We start from the raw sequence: 19,265 nt of genomic DNA on the forward strand, positions 1-19,265 counted from the left end.
CTGTATGCAAATGTTTATAGCAGCTTTATTCGTAATCTCCCCAAACTGGAAGCAGCCCAGTCATTCAACTGCCAGATGGAGAAGCAAACCACGGCCCCTCCGGACGATGACGTGGCACTCAGGTAGCAGGACCAGGCTGCTGGTGCTCAGACGGCAGGGGGGAAACTCGAATGTATTGTGCAAAAGAGGCCAGACACAAAAGGCTACATACTCTATGATTTCAATTATATGACGTCCTGGAGACGGCAAAACGATAGGGTCAGACTATAGCTCAGGGGTCTCAGGGGTGGGATGGGGGCGGGGGGGGGGGAAGGACTGACCTCAAAAGAGCCATTGGGGATTTGGGGGGTGATGGAAATGTCCTGTTCTCGATTGCGTTGGTGGTTACATGACCACAGGCCTTTGTCAACACTCATAAAACCATACATCAAAAAGGGTGATTTTGGGGACTTCCCTGGTGGCATGGTGGTTAAGAATCCGCCTGCCAATGCAGGAGACACGGGTTCGAACCCTGGTCCGGGAAGATCCCACATGCCATGGAGCAACTAAGCCCGTGCGCCACAACTACTGAGCCCGTGCGCCACAACTACCGAGCCCGCGTGCTGCAACTACTGAAGCCTGCGCACCTAGAGCCCGTGCTCCGCAACAAGAGAAGCCACCACAATGAGAAGCCCGCGCAGCAACAAAGACCCAGTGCAGCCAGGAAAAGGGGGGGGGGGTGATTTTTACTCAATGCAAATTCTTTATTAAAATTTTTTTTTAATTTAGAACATTTTGAATTTTATTTTTTGGCCAAGCTGTGTGGCACGTGGAATCTTAGTTCTCCAACCATGGATCGAACTCGTGTCCCCTGCAGTGGAAGCGTGGAGTCCTAACCACTGCACTGCCAGAGAGGTCCCCTGTATGCAAATTCTACTGCAGTTTTTAAAAACTTCATGGGAGAGTAAACAGTACATTTGAGAATTAGTGACAGAGAGATCTGGAGAAAATCAACCTACTGCAACACGAAGAACAGGAAGAAAGAAAGATGCGTGGAGAGACAGATGGCAGAGGGGTGAGAGGTCTAATGTCGGAGTTGAGTTCCAGAAGAGAATGCGAGACAGGTAATATCTGAGGACGTTCGAGAACCGGCTTACGGTGCCAATCCAGAGATTCAGGAAAGCCAGAAGGTCTCAAACAGGATAAAGAAAAGATTCCCCGCAGACACATTTAGGCCAACGGTAAACTCGGGAGGCAAGGAGAGGTCACAGGAGTGGAGGGAACACACAGATCACCTGCAGAAGGACAGTTAGACCGATGGCTAACTTCTCAGTGGTAACTACAGAAACCGGAGAGTTCTTCCGAGAGTTGGGATAAACAGAGGCTCCGTGGGGTGCCGCGCGGATGGCTTCACGGGAGCCGCTTTAGGGTGTCCCTCCACCCACCGTGCCCGCTCGCGTGGGCACAAGTCTGAGGACAGGACGCTCTCAGGAAGGCTGGGGGCGGGGATGCAGCGGCTTCCAGGTGGCAGCTTCTGCTTTGTGTCTCCGCACGACCTGGAGGACCCATCCTTCCAACTGAGAGCACTGGACGTAGATTTTGGCAACAGACCTCACAGAGCTCAGAAAGGGACCAAAGGATCGAGTGACGTTTCGACAACAAAGCTCTCTGGTGCCATCGGTTTATTTATGGGAATGGGATTTTTTCAGTGTTTTGATTTATAAATTGGAAAAATAAGAATAGAGTTGACGCTGAGCCTTGTGGGCATAGGAACTAACTGAAGAAAACAGATTAGCCCTCTCCATCTATTAAATTTTAATTTTTATGTTTAGTAATTATTTACCATAACTGTAATACACTTGTCATTTTGATTACTTGCATACCAATAATAATTGTACCGCTTTCTCAATCCAGACGATTATTATTATTATTTTGCGGTACGCGGGCCTCTCACTGTCGTGGCCTCTCCCGTTGCGGAGCACAGGCTCCGGACGCGCAGGCTCAGCGGCCAGAAGATTATTATTTTTGAACACTTAGAGCCTTGTGGTCAATTCTGGAGCACATTTCTATTGCAGGGACGCATGATCGGGGGTCTATAAAATAATTCCAAGCATAAAATACATTAGATCTGTGGGGGGAAGGGAGCGGGAATAGGGATTCACAGAGAGTGTGGGGTGATGGGCAGCATCCAGTCGTAGACGGAGTATTGGATGGTACCTGACAGTCCCCTTATTTGCCTTTTCACGGCTCTGTCGTGATGCTCTGGGGGTGCGCGTTCGCAGACACAGCACATGTGTCCAGAGCTGCGGCTGTGGCCTCGCCACCCGCCTCCTCTGTCTCTTGTACCAGAAGGCGTCGATGTGCCCGGGGGAGAAGCTGGCAGGCCACAGCACCCCTTTGCACACTTGCCAGGGAACGCTCCCAGGAGCACCGGTGGGCACAGTCTAGACTGCTCTTCAGCAGGAGGGAGCCTTCGCTGCACCAGAGTGGCACCTCCCCTCCAGCCTTCTGAGAGGCAGCACCTGGGGCCTTCCTGGGTGACGAGACCTGCAGGTGCCTCGCTCCCCATCCTTGCCCCGCGTGCCCAGGGGGGCGAGGGCAGCAGAATGGTTGCACCAAGGCCACGCTGTCATCTGCGTGTCTCGGTGCTCGTGGGCCGGCCCGGCCGAGGGGTCCCCCCAGGAGGGCCGAACAGCCATCCCAGGGCCGTCGGACGACCAGCACAGCTGCTGGACTGGTGGGTCCCGGCCCGGCCCTGCTCAGTCCTAACCCTGATCAGTTCTAACCCTCGGGGGGATGCAGTTCCGGGGTCTGAGGTCCCCCTGGAGCCTTTGTGAGCTCAGTTCCTGCCAGCACAGAGCATCTGTGCCCACCCTGCTGTGTGTGCGGTGGCAGCAGGAATGCCTGCGAGGCTGGTCTGCCACGTTCGCGCCCCCTTCACTCTTTGCTTCTTATTTCTCCCAGTTGTATTGAGATATCATTGACATACAGCACTGTATACGTCTAAGGTGTGCAGCATAATGACCTGACTTACACATCATGGAGTGATTATCAAAGTTTAACGAACGTCTGCCATCTCACACAGATAGAACATTAAATAGAAAAAAAAAGTTTTCCTTGTGGTGAGAACTCAGGATTTACTCTTAACAGCTCTCATACACATCATGGGTAACCTACAGCAGTGTTATATTTGTCATGTTGTACATTACATTCCTAATACTTATTTACCTAATAAAGGGAAGTTTGTACCTTTCGACCGTCTCATCCAATCCCCCTGCTTCTGGTAATGACAAACCTGATCTCTCTTTCTATGAGTTTGTTTTGCAGTATGAGTGACTGGCTTACACGCTGTTAATTCCTGCTACTTTGCTTTTCTCTGAAGTCGTCTTCTTTTCCAGATAAATGCCCAGCAAGTCGCTGTTGAAACCCAACAGCAAAGTGACCTGCACACCGCAGCCTGCCTTGAAGACACCACTACCGCCCGTCTCCCAGATGCCCAAGGCCCCAGAGACCCAGCAGGTGCAGCGGAGGCCCTGTATCTCCCAAGTTCAAAGTGAAGGGCGAAAGCAGGCAATGTCGTTTCCGCCTAGTGGTCACTTTGCTACTCCCGGGCCCCCCCTCCCGGAAGTGAGGGGCAGGAAGGCTCGGGACAGGCCACAGCCGAGGTGCTTCTGCTCAGTCTCCCGCGGCAGCGGCAGCGCCTGCGGTGCCCCCATGAGTGGCTGCATGCTCCCAGCCCCCAGCCTCCACTTCAACCTCTTCCCGGAACCCGTGGGCAGGCTCGGGGCCTCCGCACACGCTGCAGCTTCTCTCCTGTCCCCACGCGCCCGGCCACTCCGCAATGCTCAGTAAAGGTGACATCGGAATTCTTTGTTCTGCTGGCAATTATCAGTATTACGAAACTTCTAAAAGCTCAGCCGTTGTCTTCAGTCACCTGCCTGGGCCTCTTCCCGTCTTCTGACACAAGCGTGACTGAATGTAAAAGAAAAGGCAGGCTGAGGAGGCAATCTGCTATTTCCAGCAATCCTATCACCGAGGGGCACGTGTGTTCACTATTTTTTTTAATTTTATTTATTTATTTAAAAAAATTAATTTACTTACTTATTTTTGGCTGCATTGGGTCTTCATTGCTGCACGGGGGCTTTCTCTAGTTGCGGCGAGCGGGGGCTACTCTTCGTTGCGGTGCGCGGGCTTCTCATTGCGGTGGCTTCTCTTGTTGCGGAGCATGGGCTCTAGGTGCACAGGATTCGGTAGTTGTGGCTCGCGGGCTCTAGAGCACAGGCTCAGCAGTTGTGGCACACAGGCTCAGTAGTTGTGGCTCGTGGGCTCTAGAATGCAGGCTCGGTAGTTGTGGCACCCGGGCTTTGTTGCTCTGCGGCATGTGGGATCTTCCCGGACCAGGGTTTGAACCTGTGTCCCCTGCATTGGTGGGCAGATTCCTAACCACTGCGTCACCAGGGAAGAAGTCCGTATGTGTTTTTAAACAGATGCTTTATTGAGATACAATCCACAGACTGGGAAGCCGCCTCTCAGAGGCTGTGCATGGCTGTGCCGCCCCCCGGGTCCCGTGCGAAGCCTGGACTGAAATGTGAGCGGGTTCGGTATGCAGGGTGCGTTTACAGCCCCGAGAGGTCCGGGCTGGTGCGACCCGAGTCCTGGTCCGCGTGCTCTCCCGTAAGCTGCCCACTCTGCCCCATGACGTCCACTCGGGCGACAGCGAGCACACGGGACGCCAGGACTCATGGTGGTGATTCTGCCAACACAAGGAGCTGCGGTTCATTCCCATTAAGGCTCTGTCAACACGTGACTCTTGGAAACGAAGCTTTCTCAGAGACGGCGGTCAGTGCTCTGAAGCCTGTTTCCTGGACACTCGTCTCACACACGCGATGACTAATCGTGAAGTACAGCCACGATGACCTCGCAGCGCATCCTCCGGTCTCTGTGACGCCTTGCGGGGAACGGCTACTTAGCAGCCGGCCGTTCACCCCAACAGCGAGGGACTCAGGGCCACCTCTCCCACGCAGGGTGGTGGCTTACGCTGTTAGAAGAACTGAATTCCTGAAGGTACCTCAAGGCTGATCCCCAACTTACAGCCTAACGCGTGGCAGACGCCACCCCGTCAGCTCCGGGGGAGTGTAAACAGTTTCACTGGAGACTTGCTTCCAGAAAGACCACCCGACAGGGGGCTGACCTTGTGCCCCCTGGAAGGTCTCAGGCCTGGGCCGGAGCCTTGTGTCCAGGGCAGCAGCGTGCTTGGGGACCGAGGCTCGCTCAGCTGAGGAATCCCCGTCTCCTGCTCGTGCGTCCAGCAACCGGTGCTCGGGATGTTTCCAGAAAGGAGGCGGCTCCCCCACCACGAGGGCAGAGCCCCGGCCTAGGCTGCCTTCTGCCTCTGCTCCTCCTGCGGGGGTGGCGGGGGTGGCAGTTGGCAGGGGTTGGCAGGCGCCACCCGCCGCTCACTCCTTGCGGCCGGCCCCGCCCTCCACCCCCGAGGGCAGAGACGCCCCATCCCCACGCCCGCTCGGAAAGCCAGTTCGGTGCCGGACCCCTCCGGGCCGTGGGGCCCCCTGCCGTCTCCTCCCTCCACCTCGGCTGTCCCAAGACGAGCCCCCGTGGCGCCTCACCCTGATGGCCCTCTCCAGCTGGGACAGGGCCTCCTGGTACCGTGGGACCAGCGGCTGCAGGAGCTCACTGGGGGCGTCGTGCCGCTCGAGCCTGGGCACCCCGCCTTCCCTGAGCATCCGGACGAACCTCCTCTCCTGCGGGGAAGGAGCACGTGAGGGGAAGAGGCTCCCGCCCCGCCTGGGCCCCACCTCGGGCTGAGACCCCCAGGCTGACCTGCACCTCGAGGAGCAGCGTGAAGGCCTGTCCGGATTTTCCGGCGCGGGCGGTTCTTCCAACCCTGAAACGGAGCACAGCCTCCTCCAGAGCCGTGGCCCCCAGCCCCTGAGGGCTGTTGGGACCAGGCTTTCTCCACAAGCCACCCCCTCCCCAGACCCAAGGCCAGTCCCGCACCGGTGCACGTAGGTCCGCAGGTACTGGGGGGCGTCGTAGTTCACCACCAGCTGCACGCCCTGCACATCGATGCCGCGGGCCGTGGCGTCGGTGCTGATGAGGCTGGCAGGACACAAGGGGCCACGGGCCCTGCCTGAGGCCGGGAGCAGGGACACACGCCCCTTCCCGCCCTGCTGGGGACCCCGCCACGGAGCTGGGGAGGGCCCGAGGCGCCCTTCAGGAACCCAGGCTGACGCCGGAGCGAGCGCCCTCCCCAGAGCAGGACCCCGGCCTGTCTTCCCAGGTACTCACAGCTGGATCTTCCCCTGCTGAAAGCGCTTCAAGATCAGCTTCCTAGCGCCAGGCCCGTAGCGGGAGGAGAAGTCGGCCACGCGCACGCCCCCAAAAGCCTGGACTAGCAGAAAGAGCCTGGACGGGAGAGGCCAGAGCCGGGTGGGCTGGGAGAACCACCTCCTCTCCCCTCCAGTCCCTGCACCACGCGGGCCTCACCTGTGGGAGTTCTCACGGGAGTTGGTGAAACACAGAACCCTTGAGAGATTCATCTCCAGGATCAGGTGCAGGACGACCAACGGTTTGAGACGGAGGCTGCAGGGCACGTAGCGATGCTGCGGGGGACGGTGCGAGGTTGGCCACAGCCCGGTGCCTAGACACGCCCCCTCCCCCCTCCAAGTGCCCTGCTCACCGTGAGCCCCGCAGGGAAGGTATACTTCCCGCCCAAGTCCCCGGCCACGTCCACGTCGGGGTCTCTGAGGCCCCCGTGCACCGACCCCGTGGAAAAGAGCCGGGGCCGGTAGAGGCCGAGCTGCTGCAGCTTTTCGGGGTTCTGGGTCAGAGTGGCTGAGAAGAGTAGTTTCTGCAGTGGCATCTGGGGGCAGCAGACGCTGGAAAGGGAGGGCACGCTAGGAAAGCAGCACCCCAGCCTGGTGGGAGAGCGTCTCAGACGGGGGACAGCGGAGGGGACCAGCTCAGGGCGGCCCCACTGGGCGCAGAGCAGAGTGCAGGGCCTGGTACCTGGCTGCAGTCACAGCCCGGGGCTGTGTTCTCTGGAGCAGAGCAAAGGGATCCCTACTGCCCTCACTGGGAAAGGCCGCGGCCACCACCCGCGGCAGCCAGGCCTGGTGCATGCTGTCTATCACGCGGTCGGCCTCATCGATGACCTGCGGGGCGGGGGGGCCGTGGTCAGCTTCGGGTCTGGGCCCGGGCCTCCCTCCACGTGGGCCACCTACCAGGAAGCGGAGATGCTGGAGGCTGAATCCTGGGGTCTGCTCGACGTGGTCTACCAGGCGGCCAGGGGTGGCCACCACGATGTCTGCCAGGCAGCGGAAGCCATCTGCTCTGTGGAGCGGAGAGTGGCTCAGGAGGGCCGCCCTGCACTGACCACCCCCCCGACGTGGGGACCCTGTGGACGGCAGCGCTCTGCTCCCCGGGGCCAGATGGCTACGATGCGGCTGCAGAGCGAGCCCACCTCTTGGAGGAGCCCACAGACCAGAGGAACCTACGTGTCCTGCACGAGACTCTCCTGCTCCTTGGCCAGCGACTTCTGCCCGGTGACCAGGGCGACCCGAAGAGGAGTGGCATCTGTGTAGACGCTGAACACTTTGCTCACCTGGAGGAAAAGCAGCCATGAACAGCGCGACCCGAGGCCCCGCGCCGCAGTGACGAAGCCCCCGGCTCTGACCTCCAGGCATGGGCCCACGTACCTGCTGGGCCAGCTCCTTGGTCGGCAGCACAACCAGGGCCCGAACCTGGCACACGGCTCGCCGTAGCAGGGCCTGCGGGGTAGACAGCCGCCCGCGTCAGCCCGCCCCCCGCGTCCGCCCGCGCCCGCGTCAGCCGCTCCTGCCTGCAGACCCGCCTGGAGGGCGAGGGCTCTCTGCGCTCACCTGCACCACGGGGATGACGAAGGCCAGTGTCTTCCCACTGCCCGTTGGGGCAGACACACAGAGGTCGCTAGGCCGGTAGCCGCCTCTGCTTACCAGAAACCCGTTGGCTGCGCTCTCCAGGAGAGCGGGAATCACTGCTGCCTGCACTGGACAAGGAACGGCGAGACGCACGTCACATCGGTGCAGGGACACCCAGTACCAGCACAGGCACCAGAGACGGCCGCCTCCCTGTCTGTGACCTCTGGGCTGGGCTCTCGCTCAAGGTCCGCACCAGAGCCTCCCGGAGTGCTGAGAGGCTGGAGGTGCCGAGGCCAGGACCACACCTGCCACCGGACGTGTGCACAGGCTGCCTGCGTGGACAGCTGCTGAGCGAGGGCCTTGCCCGGTTCTGGGAGAAGATGCTCTGGAAGGAAACCCTGCTCCCACCGCCACCCCACCCCACCTGCGCAGGGCAGGGGCACCTGGAAAGTAGGACGAGATGCCCTGAGCCCGCAGCCTCTTCCGCAGGTCCGGGTGGACTTCCGGGATATCCTCAATAGGCACCAGGCCTTCGGTGACACTCTTTCCAACGCAGCTTGGCTCAGCCAGCCACGCTGGCAGGAAAGGCTGGACCTATCACAGAGGGAAAGAGAAAGAGATGCGGTGAACGCTCCCAAACCCGCCAGGCCAGCAGAGCAGGGCCCCATGAGCCAAGCGCTCAAGACACTCAGGCTGAAGAGACCGCAGGAAAGAGACAAGCTTTCTAGCTTCTCCTAGACCGCCCACGTCTCACTCTCCGTGAAGCCTTTAAAAGGCGTGAAAAATACATACCAGAAAGCGCCACTCCCTGAGCCAGACCACCCAGGGGCACCTTCGCACCTAGTAACACCCGTGCCCCAATGACAGCTGTGCTCCGGACTACACCCGCAAGGTGCCTGTGACCTGTTTGCTATCACTGGCTCTGCACCAACGGTACAAACCCTCTGTCGTTTTACACAACAAACTCATTGCTACCTCAGGGCCTTTGCCCCAACTCGGCCCTCTCCCTGGCACACACCCCCCTGCCCCCACCACACCTTAACCAGGCTGATCCCTGTCTTCTGATTCCAACTCAAAGTGGATCTCCCCAAGGGCACTCTGCCCAGCCTCTCTTATTCTTCATGATGACGATCACGCTCCAGACATCCTTTAACTCACGTATTCGACTACTGAAATCTTATGCTGACATAAATCTGCTACTCGCCCAGGAACCTGGTAGGCCTGGTAGGATCTCCCATTTTGTTCGCTAGATTGGTGAGCACAGTGGAAGCTCCTTAAATGTACACCAAGGAAGCGAAGCTGTTTAGAGAGATCTCTGTGACAGCAGTACGGAAACCAAGTCAACCCGCTGGTTTCAGAAAAGAAAGAGAACTCTTACAATTGAAAGTAGAAGTGCCGAGTTTGCACAGGATTCAAACCGTAAACGAGGATGCTAAGACATCAGCAGTCGGCCGGCTCAGGTGTTCACTCACCGAACACAAACCATACACCCATCAGGCGAAAGCACCGTCCTCCAAGCCGTCCCACGAACACAAGCCGCGGTAACGACAGCCCCCCCAGCGCTGCAGCCTCCCCCCGGGGCCGCTCACCTTTGGCGCCTTGCTCCTCCCGAAGCCCCCGAGCACCAGGGCGTGGGCTGGGGGACCAGAAGCCTCTTCGGGGGGCTGTCCGCCCTGGCCCTCCGGCGACCCCGCGGCTTCGGCGCCCACGCTGTTCCCCGCCGGCGCCTCCTCGCTGCTCTCTGCGCGGCAGAAACGGGGGCGGGGCGGCGCGTCAGCCCCACGCGGTCCCGAGTCCCAGGGCCCCGCCCCGCGAGGCCCTACCTGCGCCCGCGTCCTCATCCTCGTCGTCCGCCTTCCGCCGCTTGCAGGGAGGTGCGTGCGGCCTCCCCGGCGCCCCGCCGCTCTTGCGCCTCCGCGTTCTGCGCGGCCGCCGTCGCCGCTTCCCCGCCGCCTGAGCGGTCTGCGCGGCCTCCGCGGGCTCCGAGGGTTCTTGCTGCGGCGGCTGCTTCTGCAGCTCCCGCTCTCGGGCCCGGCACCGCAGCCGCTCCAGCAGCGCGCGAGCCCGGCCGTCCGCCTCGGCCTCCGCCCCGGCCGCCTCGGGGCCCGCGTACCGCGCAACGTGGAAGAGCGCCATGCCACCCGCCGCGCGCCAGTCCGGCCCGACGCGCCACGATGACGAGGAGGCGGGGCGAGACGTCATCAGGCGCCGGCGGTGACGTCAGTGGCGCGCCGGGAGGCGGAGCCGGTGGGCGGCTGAGTTGGTCTCTGCCGCGTGGGGTGGCGGCATGGAAGGGGAAGCCGGCCCTGGGGGCGCGCGCCGGGCGCTGGGCCGCCTGGTGGAGGCGGTGCTGGCAAACCGAGGCAAGGCCAACGCCGTGTTCGACATCCTGGCCGTGCTGCAGGTGGGGGCCCGTGGGGAGCGGCGGGGGTCGCGGCCGGGTCCCGGGGTTGGAGACCAGAATGGGGGCCTTCTCGGGCTCTGACGAGGTGGGGCTTGGGTTCGGAATGCGGCAGCTAATTGCAAAGCGGGGTTCAGGACTTTTCTGGGGGTATTCTCCAGTCTCGCAGGGCTCCCAGGTTGGAGGGTCGGGTGCGGGGTTTGGCAGAGGTGGGATGGGAGGGTCACGCGGGCTCAGGGGTGGGGTGGGGTGGGGCTGGGGTCCTGGTCGGGAAAGGGGGCAGGGGCCACAGCTTCAGGCGGGGCACCCCGCGACCGGCATCTCCCCGCAGTCTGAGGACCAGGAGGAGGTCCACGAAGCGGTGCGTGCATGCAGCCGACTTTTCGGGGCCCTGCTGGCCCGCGGAGAGCTGTTTGTGGGCCAGCTGCCCTCTGAGGAGATGGTCATGGCAGGTCAGTGTCCAGGAGGGCCTGGTTTCTGACAAGGTTAGAGGGGGATCTTGCTAACATTGGATGAGCCCCCCCCCGCCCCAGAACTCCATCATAGGCCATGCGGGTTGGTGGGATCGGGAGATTGTGTTTGGGGCAAGGGGTGGGTAATAGGGACGTTGAAGCCAGGTGTAAGTAAAGGTTGGGTGGGGTGGAACTGTTGGTCCTGTTTTGCGCCTCTTGTGGGATTCGATGATGCGTGTAGTTGGCTGTTAATTCCATGGAGGCTTAGAGTTCTGTGGCTCAGGCCTTGGCGCGTCTGGGTCTTGGGGTGAAAGGAGAGAGGATCCTGCCTGGGGGAACGTGCTGGTCCTGCCCCAGGTCTGGAACCACAGTGACTCGTTTTTCACTCATTCCTCGGCTGGGCTGAGTAGAGGGCAGGGGGAGGGTGGGGCTGGGTCCCGGCTGGCGTGTGCGGGCGTCGGTGTGGGCTGACCGCCCTGCCCCACCTGCAGGGTCCCGGGGGGCCACTCGCAAGTACAGGGTGTGGATGCGGCACCGGTACCACAGCTGCTGCAACCGCCTGGGGGAGCTCTTGGCTCGCTCCTCCTTTCGGATCAAGGTGAGTCTGGGCCGCTAGCCTTGCTTGCCCGCGCAGGGGTCTGCGAGGGGTCTGGGGCCGTGGCTGCAGGTGCCGGTCCAGGTGAGGGTGCTGTCTCCTTCTGTGGCTGGTTCCTCTGGGTGTGGCTGCGTCCGTCCTGTCTCCTGATTCTCACAGGAGCTTTATCTTGCGGGTGTTCAGGCCTGAGGGCCGGGGGAGCTCTGTGGGCCTGTCTGCAGGGGTGACGTGTGGCGGGCGCCTCGCGGTCCCTTTGCCACCCCTCCTAGGAGCTGGCCCTCAGCACCCTCATGAAGTTCGTGCAGCTGGAGGGCGAACACCCCCTGGAGAAGCCCAAGTGGGAAGGCAACTATCTGTTCCCCTACCAGCTCTTCAAGGTGAGGCCCAGGCTGCCCGCTTGCGGGTCTCCCCGGCTGCCTGTGGGTTGTGGGGTTTGGGGGGCCTCTGGAAGCCCTCCCCAGACTCTGCTATGTGAGCTCCACACCTGGGCCGCCTGTCCTGGGGGTCAGAGAGGTGCTCACCACCTTGTTCCCCCTCCCCTGCAGTCGGTGGTAGGAGGCCTGCTCTCTCCAGAAGAGGACCGCTCCCTGTTGGTCTGTCAGTTCCGGGAGTACCTGGAACACGACGACATCCGCTACCACACGATGCAGGCCGCGGCGGACGCTGTGGCCCGGGCCACTGATGGGCGCCCTGAGGTGAGCCGCCTGGGTCCGGGGAGGATGGGGCCAGGGGGGTGACGGGCACGCGGCGTCCAGGTGCTCAGGCCAGGTCTGCGGCAGGTGCCCCTCGCTTTTTGGAACAACGCCTTCACGCTGCTGTCCTCCGTGAGCCTGCCCCGCCAGGAGAGCGCCCCCCCCAGCTTCTACGTGAAGCACGCGGGTAAGCGCCGGGGCTGGGAGGGCGGGAGGGCAGGGCCCCGGCCTTCTCCCATGTCGGGTGATCCCTCGCTTTATCTGCAGAGCTCTCGGACAAGTGGAAGGTCGTTCATCTGAGGGTGAGACGCTCTGGGTGGGTGGTGGTTTCCCTGGGAATCCCCCGGTCCTGGGCTAGCGCCCCCTTCCTGGCCTTGTCAGCCACCGGGGTCACAGGAGGCCCCGAGGGCCCAGGCACGGTTCCTGGAGGTCAGAGGCGGCCTGCCCAGACCTCTCTGGGGCTGAGTGTCACTGCCAGGGCGGCTGTGAACACAGGGCCTGTGGCCGAGAGGGAGGTGTTCTCTCGCTGGGGTTTCTTAGTTCCTGGCTCCGTAGCGGAGGCAGGAGGAGAGTGGGCACGACTGGGAGCGTGGGCACGCCCACCCTGCCGCCTCCCCGCAGGAGCACAGGAAGGCCTTCCAGCAGATGTGGCTCGGCTTCCTCAAGCACCAGGTAGGGGTGGGGGAGGGACCCCGGGGCTGGGCTCCAGCAGGCGGGGCGGGCCGCACCGACCTGACTGCTGCTTCCGGCAGCTGCCTCTCCGCATCTGCAAGAAGGTGCTGGTGATCATGCATGACTCCATCCTGCCTCACCTGGCGCAGCCCAGCCTCATGATCGACTTCCTCGCCCGCGCCTGTGACGTCGGTGAGCAGGGAGCGCCTGGTGGGCCCCGGAGCCGGGAGCAGCGGGACCAGGGCGGCGGCGGTGGCGGGGGGCTCTGCAGCCCCGGGCCAGGCAGCCGGCGGGGGTGTGCCGTCAGGTTGGGCTCCACGGCTGCGCGTCTGTCTGCAGGTGGAGCCGTCAGCCTCCTGGCTTTGAACGGACTTTTCATCCTGATTCATAAGCACAACCTGTGAGTGTCCGCCTCGGGGTCTGAGGGCTTTTCAGCTCTGCCCGTTCATCCGTGACGTTCATCCGTGACCCCGACCGGGATTCCTGATCTGTTCTGTTTGTGGCTCTGCCCCGACACGTGCTCCGTCACCCACCTCCCCCGCCAGGGAGTACCCTGACTTCTACCGGAAGCTGTATGGCTTGCTCGACCCGTCTGTCTTCCACGTCAAGTACCGGGCGCGCTTCTTCCACCTGGCTGACCTCTTCCTGTCGTCCTCGTGAGTGGGGGCGGGGCTGGGGACACCTGGCCTGGCTCAGAGCCGCAGTGCTGCCTGGGCCCCGCCCATCCCTGTGGGGCTGCGGGCCCGCAGGCCAGGAGGGGAGCTGGGGACTGGCACGGAGGGGTGGAGTCTTACGCCTCCCCCCCCCCGCCCCCCCAGGCATCTGCCTGCCTACCTGGTGGCTGCCTTCACCAAGCGCCTGGCCCGCCTGGCCCTGACAGCGCCCCCCGAGGCTCTACTCACGGTCCTGCCCTTTATCTGCAACCTGCTGCGCAGACACCCAGCCTGCCGCGTCCTCGTGCACCGCCCCAGGGGCCCTGGTGAGTGTGGCCGGAGCCCCTGGGAGGCCTGGCCAAGAGGCCAGCACGTGGGTGCAGGTGGCAGACTGGAGCCTGGGTCTCGTTCCTAGAGCTGGACGCCGACCCCTATGACCCCCGAGAGGAGGACCCTGCCCGGAGCCGAGCCCTGGAGAGCTCCCTGTGGGAGCTGCAGGTGAGGGCGCCCTGCCTGCCGGTCAGTCCCTGGGCTTCCTGGAGCCGCCCCACCTGGGCGCTCCCCCTCGGCCTCCCACCCAGTCCCACCTGCACGCCTCTGCCAGCATCTCTTCCAGGTCCCCAAGGATCCCACCTTGCCTTGTCACTTCGCTCACCCAGGGGAGCCTTTGCCTCCGTCTGTCCTGTCCCTGGCCTGCGGAGGGGGTGGGATGGTCCCCTGCTCAGTGCGTCCTGTGCCCCTTGCTTTGCCCACGGGGGGCGGTGACATCCCACGTGCCTCTCCAGGCCCTCCAGCAGCATTACCACCCCGAGGTGTCCAAGGCCGCCAGCGCCATTAGCCAGGCGCTGTCCGAAGCCGAGGTCAGCATCGCGCCGCTTCTGGAGCTCACCGCCTTCCAGGTGAGGCTGTGAGGCGGGCCGGGCGCTGGGCAGTGAGGGCCGTGCAGCGCGGGGCGCCTGACCGGCCGCCTGTCCCCGCCCCGCAGATATTCGAGCAGGACCTGCAGAAAAAAGGGCCCGAGCCAGTGCCATTGGAGTTCATCCCGGCCCAGGGCCTGCTGGGCCGGCGGGGCGACCTCTGTGCCCAGCACTTCACGCTGAGCTGACCCTGCGCGCCCCGCTGCCCCCGACAGATGGTCTTGTGGGAAAGCTGCTGGGGGGTGCTGGTGGGCGGGGGTCTCGGGAGGTGCAGGTCCTTCACCTGTGCCCCTGGGGCTGGGGTCAGAGTGCCGTCCACCTGCCGCCCCTCCACCCGCCTACCCTGCTGGCCTCACCGGAGGGTGCTGCTCGGGGCCCTCCCTTCCCTGCGGCCTGGTGGGGAGGGGCGAGGTGGGGTATGGGGGGCGCTGCAGGGCAGCCCCTGCTTCCGGGGCCTCAAGTTACAAGCGCGCCGGGTCGTGGCTTTTGTCGGCCCCCGCGATTCCCCCCCAAGACGCGCCAGGCTCTCTGCATCGCTGTGCTTCCTGACACGGGGCGGCCGTGAGAGCCTGTCTGCTGCAGTTAGACTGTGACGTGGGAGTGACGGGGTGGCTCTGTGCCCCGGTCAGTCTCGACGGGGAGCACAGAGAGGGGCACGAGCTCTCTGTGCCTGGCCAGGCCCTACTGAGGTCACCTTTGTCCCCAGAAGCACAGTGAGTCCGGGGGTGAGCGTCTGCCCCATCGAGGGGTTACAGGCGGGGCTGGTTCATTCCTCCATCCCCTGAGCGGAGTGGGCCAGCAGCCCGGTTGTTTCCACGGTTATCTTTTAGAGGTTTCTCTTCTGCCAAAGGTGGTGGGTTTTCCGGCTCTGGTAGTGACCCTGTTTCCTTTAAAAAACCCACTTGGTCCGGCACATGCCTGGAGCCGGCCCACGGTTGGCAGGGGCTGGTGGGGGCACGGGGTGGGGCAGCCCACAGGGAGATAAGACACCTCGCTGCCCTCCGCCTCCTGTGCCCCACTCCTGGCCCCGCCCTGCCCCTCCCCCCGGGGAGCAGGGTGGGAGCTCGTGGTGGGCACCCTGGAGTCACAGCAGGGAAGGGTTCCGCCAGTCTGGTGTCCAGGTACCCCCCACCGGCCCGGGGTCCCAGTGCACCCTGCTGGTAGCAGCACACCACGTGGCCCCGGTGCCCTTCACCCGTCTTCCCACGTCTGTTACTGAGCTGGAAACCGCCTTGTCCCTGGGGCGCAGGGCTTGCCTGGAGCGGGGGGCGGGGGTGGGCGGTCTTGAGAGAGCCGGGCCGTCTGGCACCAGGAGTGTCCAGTGGGCCAGAGGCCGCCGTGCCTTGTGTGGGGATGCCAGGGGGCAGTGCTGGATGGCCTGAGGCCTCCCGCTTTTCTTGAAAAATGCCACTGTGTAAAAAAATTTACAAACTACAAAACACTTGAACGGTCTCTCTTGGTCTTGTCTGCATTCGGCGTCCTGCGCTCCCGTAGGTCCTGGCTGTGGCCCGTAGCCGCGCTGGTGCCCGGGCAGCTGCACTCTGCCGTGTTTGCCCTCCGGCAGGTCCCCATTTCCTGTCCTCTGGCCCTGGTTGTCCGTGGGGGAAGAGGGGTGAGAGTGCCCCTCCCAGCAGCTGTGAGGTTGGCTGGGAGGCCGCGTGGTAGGTTGGAGGTAAGAACTGAACGGGGGGACTGGGGCCACCGCTGGGGCTCTGCCTGTCCTTCAGGAGCCTGAGGGGTGGCCGGGACAGCCTCCGGGGCACATGGGGCTGACTGCAGGGCTCCTGGCTCCAGGGGAGGTACAAGCTCAGACTTTCAAGGGCTTTGGAACCACCTGGGATCAAGGAAGATGTCTACGTGGGCGGGCGGAGGGAGGGAAGGGCCTCGGGCAGGTGTACCTGAGGGCGGAGGACATAGGGGCTCCCTGGTCTGTACCAGGAGACCATCCTGAGCCGCTTGTGAGCAACCCACCTCTGAGCCCAGAGACAAGAATGCAGGCGCTTAGAAAGAGTAAACGTTTGTATGTTTAAAAAGAAGAAAAGACAGGCACCAGCGAACCCGCGACTGGCAGCCTCAGCCCGCCAGCGGCTCCCTGGGAGGAGGACGAAGGGGAAGCCCGCTGCCTTTCCTTTAACTACAGCCCCGCCCCGGGTTGTCTGGCCTTTGTAAGTTACAAAGCGGCACGCGCCTAACTAGGAGCTCAAGTGAAAGGGCAGCGTGTGGGGAGATGAGGAAGCCTGCTCGCTCCCCAGCCCCGTAACCCACCCTCTCCTCTGCTGCCACTTCACCGCACAGACCCTCACGCTTCCCGCGCCGGGGGAGAGGCCAGGTGCACCTGCCCAAAGCCTCCCTCCACCTGCCAACGCAGACGTTTTGTTTGTGGCGCTGGGGACGCTGTTGTTTCCTAGGTCCAGTTTTTACAAATTGCTTAAAAAAAGATTTCAGACACAATGAATACCTTTTTAGCTTAAGTATGCCCCGTTTGATATTTGAGATGCACTAAATTTTAGAAGTTAAAGTGAAATCCACAAAACATCAAACTAACCACTGTAAAATGCGTGATTCAGGGGCTTCCCTGGTGGCACAGTGGTTAAGAATCCACCTGCCAACGCAGGGGACACGGGTTCGAGCCCTGGTCTGGGAAGGTCCCACATGCCGCAGAGCAACTAAGCCCGTGCGCCACAACTACTGAGCCTGTGCTCTAGAGCCCGCGATCCACAGCTACTGAGCCCGTGCACCACAACTACTGAGGCTGCGCTCCAGAGCCCGTGAGCCACAACTACCGAAGCCCGTGTGCCTAGAGCCTGCGCTCTGCAACAAGAGAAGCCACTGCAATGAAGACCAGTGCAGCCAAAAATAGATAAAATAAATTTATAAAAATGCATGAGTCAGTGGCATTTGTGCATCCATGACATGTGACCATTGCCTGTATATAGTTCTAGAACTTTCTGTCGCCCGTGAATGGTGTGTATCCTGACCTCTCCTGTTTCAAGAGGAGGCCCATGTCCATGGGAAGGTGTCTGGAGGCCGGAAGTCCCCACAGGCATGCTCGGGGCCCCATGGAGTGGGCTCTGTCGTCTTCTCCCTCCAAGGCTGGGTGGCCACTTGGAGCTGGGTCAGCCCCAGGCCTCCAGCAGGAATCGGAAACCTGAGTGGACGCGCAGAGCCAGGACCCTCGGGCGGCAGCACCTGGACTGGGGTCTATAGGAGGGAGGTCCACGCATTCTGGGCTGCCAGCCTGCCATGCCCGCCCGCGGGAGTCTGGCGTCTGGTGGGGGATTTAACTTGGTTGAAATTGAGGGCTGGCCTTTGTCCGGCTCCAGGAGGGACCCGAGGCCCCGGGCGTCCTGATGGGAGCGCCGTCTGCGGGGCCGCGGCCCGTCAGAGTCCCCGATGGGGGTCACGGCGGGGCTTTGGGCTGAGTGGCATCCGCTCCCCCTCCGGGGGGCTGGACACTGGGGGCAGCCACGTGGGTCCCACAGCCCCGGTAAAAACGGGACGCCGAGGCGGGGAGCCCCCGGCTGGCAGCACCCCGTGCGTGTGCTGTCACACGTCAGGGCCCACGGGGAAGACACCGGACGCTCGTGGTCGGGGATCTCCGGGGTCTGTCCTGCGCCCTTCCCTTGGCCGGGGTACTTCACGCCCCCTCCCTGCAGTGAACCAGGACCGTGAGCACAGAGCCCTGAGGGGGCTCGGGTAGTCCTCCCAGGGGGTTGTCCAACCCGAGGGGATCTCAGGGGCCTTGGACTCGTCGTCGGTGTCAGGGTGGGGATGGTCTTGAGTGCCTGATGTTGGAGGGCCCCTGAGAAAGAGAGTCCCTGCACCTGCCACCCCACCAAGCAGTAAGGGGGTTGATACCCCGCTATGAGGAGGGTCCGGGGCAGGCCGGGAGGCACCTCCAGAGTAGAAAGGTTGGCAGACGGTCTTGGACGGGGCATCCAGGATCGCCAGGGGCAGCAGGGCAGGTGGGAGCCTCACGGAGGGGAAGAGGGTCTCTCGGGGTGCCAGTGAGGACAGGTAGTACCTCGCGTGCCAGGGGGCCGCCGAGTCCTTCCCAAATGCCTTGAGTCCAGGCTCCTCGCAGGGAGCCCCGCCGTGGGTGTGCCTGCCCAGACGGCCCGGGCCCTGCCTCCCTGCCTCATTCGCTCAGCGTGACGGTGGTTTCCCTGCTGCCCATGTCAGGGCAGCCTGCCCTCCTCCTGACTCAAACGCTGCTTCTCTGTTCCCGGCACATACACCTGTCCCGACCCCACCGGGGAAAGGGGGGACCCTGACCAGCAGAGACCTCATTTCTGCCGCATCCGGAGCCGGAGCTTGAAGTAGAGTTTCAATCCCGCGGCAGAAACACAGGGACGCGCTGTTTCCCGCACGACCCGTGGTCCTGCCTCTCGAGTTACTGAGACCCGGTGAGCCAGGGACATGGGGGACCCCTTCCTGCATCTGCGGCGGGCCCCCGCTGACTACCCCGCTGCACGATGCCACGGCTCCAGGGCTGTCGGGTCCAGGGTTTCAGAAAAGCTTGGAGGGAGGGCGGGGGTGGCCCGATGTTGGGGGGGGGCTGCCTGCTGTGTGCCCGGGGCGCCGTCCCCTGGTCCTGCTGCACAAACAGGCCAGCCCTGTCTGTCCCTCTGTCCCTCTGTCTCCCTGTCTGTCTCTCTGTCTCCCTCCAGGAGACGAATGGGGCTGTTGGACGATTAAGTCACAGTCACACGCGTAATGAGGAACGTATCACGAGACGCGGAGAACACTCTCCAGCAATAGGAGTGCTCAAGCTAACGGGCATGTAGCAAGCAAGCTGCAGAGAGCCGGATGTCCGAGGGGTGCCTCCTGAAACAGCCAGGGCGTAGACCTGGGAATGTGCGCCCCACCAGGGCTTTCCCGCTGGGCTGGGGGCACGGGGTGGGGGGCAGCAGCTGGCCCCTAGCACTGAGCCGCCCTCCTCCGTGGGGCATCCTCCGTTAATGGAAGCCTCCCGGGGCCCCACCCCT

General features: G+C 62.7%; 2 protein-coding genes across 4 annotated transcripts; one reads left to right on the plus strand and one right to left on the minus strand.

The window, feature by feature from the left end:
* Positions 1-973: 973 nt before the first annotated feature.
* On the minus strand, positions 974-10,220 carry DDX51 (DEAD-box helicase 51). Of its 3 annotated transcripts, none has more exons than XM_079942134.1 (16): positions 9,719-10,220; positions 9,485-9,636; positions 8,339-8,489; positions 7,878-8,023; positions 7,695-7,766; positions 7,494-7,600; positions 7,221-7,329; positions 7,006-7,151; positions 6,677-6,875; positions 6,484-6,599; positions 6,286-6,402; positions 5,995-6,096; positions 5,818-5,881; positions 5,604-5,738; positions 4,081-5,380; positions 974-3,951 (listed from the first exon to the last, which is right to left on the minus strand). In XM_079942134.1, the coding sequence occupies exons 1-15, from the start codon at positions 10,095-10,097 to the stop codon at positions 5,354-5,356; spliced, it is 2,022 nt and encodes a 673-aa protein (XP_079798260.1). In that variant the 5' UTR covers positions 10,098-10,220; the 3' UTR covers positions 974-3,951; positions 4,081-5,353. The 3 variants fall into 3 exon arrangements, with proteins under 3 accessions (XP_079798260.1, XP_079798261.1, XP_079798259.1); XM_079942135.1 differs by having other exon boundaries at positions 8,320-8,489; positions 9,719-9,877; XM_079942133.1 differs by having other exon boundaries at positions 7,006-7,329.
* Positions 10,064-16,051, plus strand: NOC4L (nucleolar complex associated 4 homolog). The gene is made up of 15 exons (XM_079942136.1): positions 10,064-10,299; positions 10,628-10,748; positions 11,240-11,346; positions 11,613-11,720; positions 11,889-12,038; positions 12,123-12,222; positions 12,303-12,337; positions 12,657-12,707; positions 12,788-12,899; positions 13,047-13,107; positions 13,253-13,363; positions 13,526-13,686; positions 13,776-13,858; positions 14,146-14,259; positions 14,346-16,051. Exons 1-15 carry the CDS (start codon positions 10,183-10,185, stop codon positions 14,463-14,465), a joined length of 1,551 nt encoding a protein of 516 aa, XP_079798262.1. The 5' UTR covers positions 10,064-10,182; the 3' UTR covers positions 14,466-16,051.
* The last annotated feature ends 3,214 nt before the right edge of the window (positions 16,052-19,265 follow it).

This window comes from Stenella coeruleoalba (assembly GCF_951394435.1).
Source record: "Stenella coeruleoalba genome assembly, chromosome: 14".
Taxonomy (NCBI): domain Eukaryota; kingdom Metazoa; phylum Chordata; class Mammalia; order Artiodactyla; family Delphinidae; genus Stenella; species Stenella coeruleoalba.

Bases quoted from the DNA above. Each gene is read 5' to 3' on its own strand.
- DDX51 (XM_079942133.1), bottom strand. From the start codon at position 10,097: ATGACGTCTCGCCCCGCCTCCTCGTCATCGTGGCGCGTCGGGCCGGAC. The intron at 8,024-8,338 runs GTGCCCCTGCCC...TTCCTTGTCCAG, and splicing joins CATCTCGTCCTACTTTCCAG to TGCAGGCAGCAGTGATTCCC. The intron at 6,876-7,005 runs GTACCAGGCCCT...CTCCCTTTCCAG, and splicing joins CGGGCTGTGACTGCAGCCAG to CGTCTGCTGCCCCCAGATGC.
- NOC4L (XM_079942136.1), top strand. From the start codon at position 10,183: ATGGAAGGGGAAGCCGGCCCTGGGGGCGCGCGCCGGGCGCTGGGCCGC. The intron at 10,300-10,627 runs GTGGGGGCCCGT...ATCTCCCCGCAG, and splicing joins ACATCCTGGCCGTGCTGCAG to TCTGAGGACCAGGAGGAGGT. The intron at 12,338-12,656 runs GTGAGACGCTCT...GCCTCCCCGCAG, and splicing joins GGAAGGTCGTTCATCTGAGG to GAGCACAGGAAGGCCTTCCA.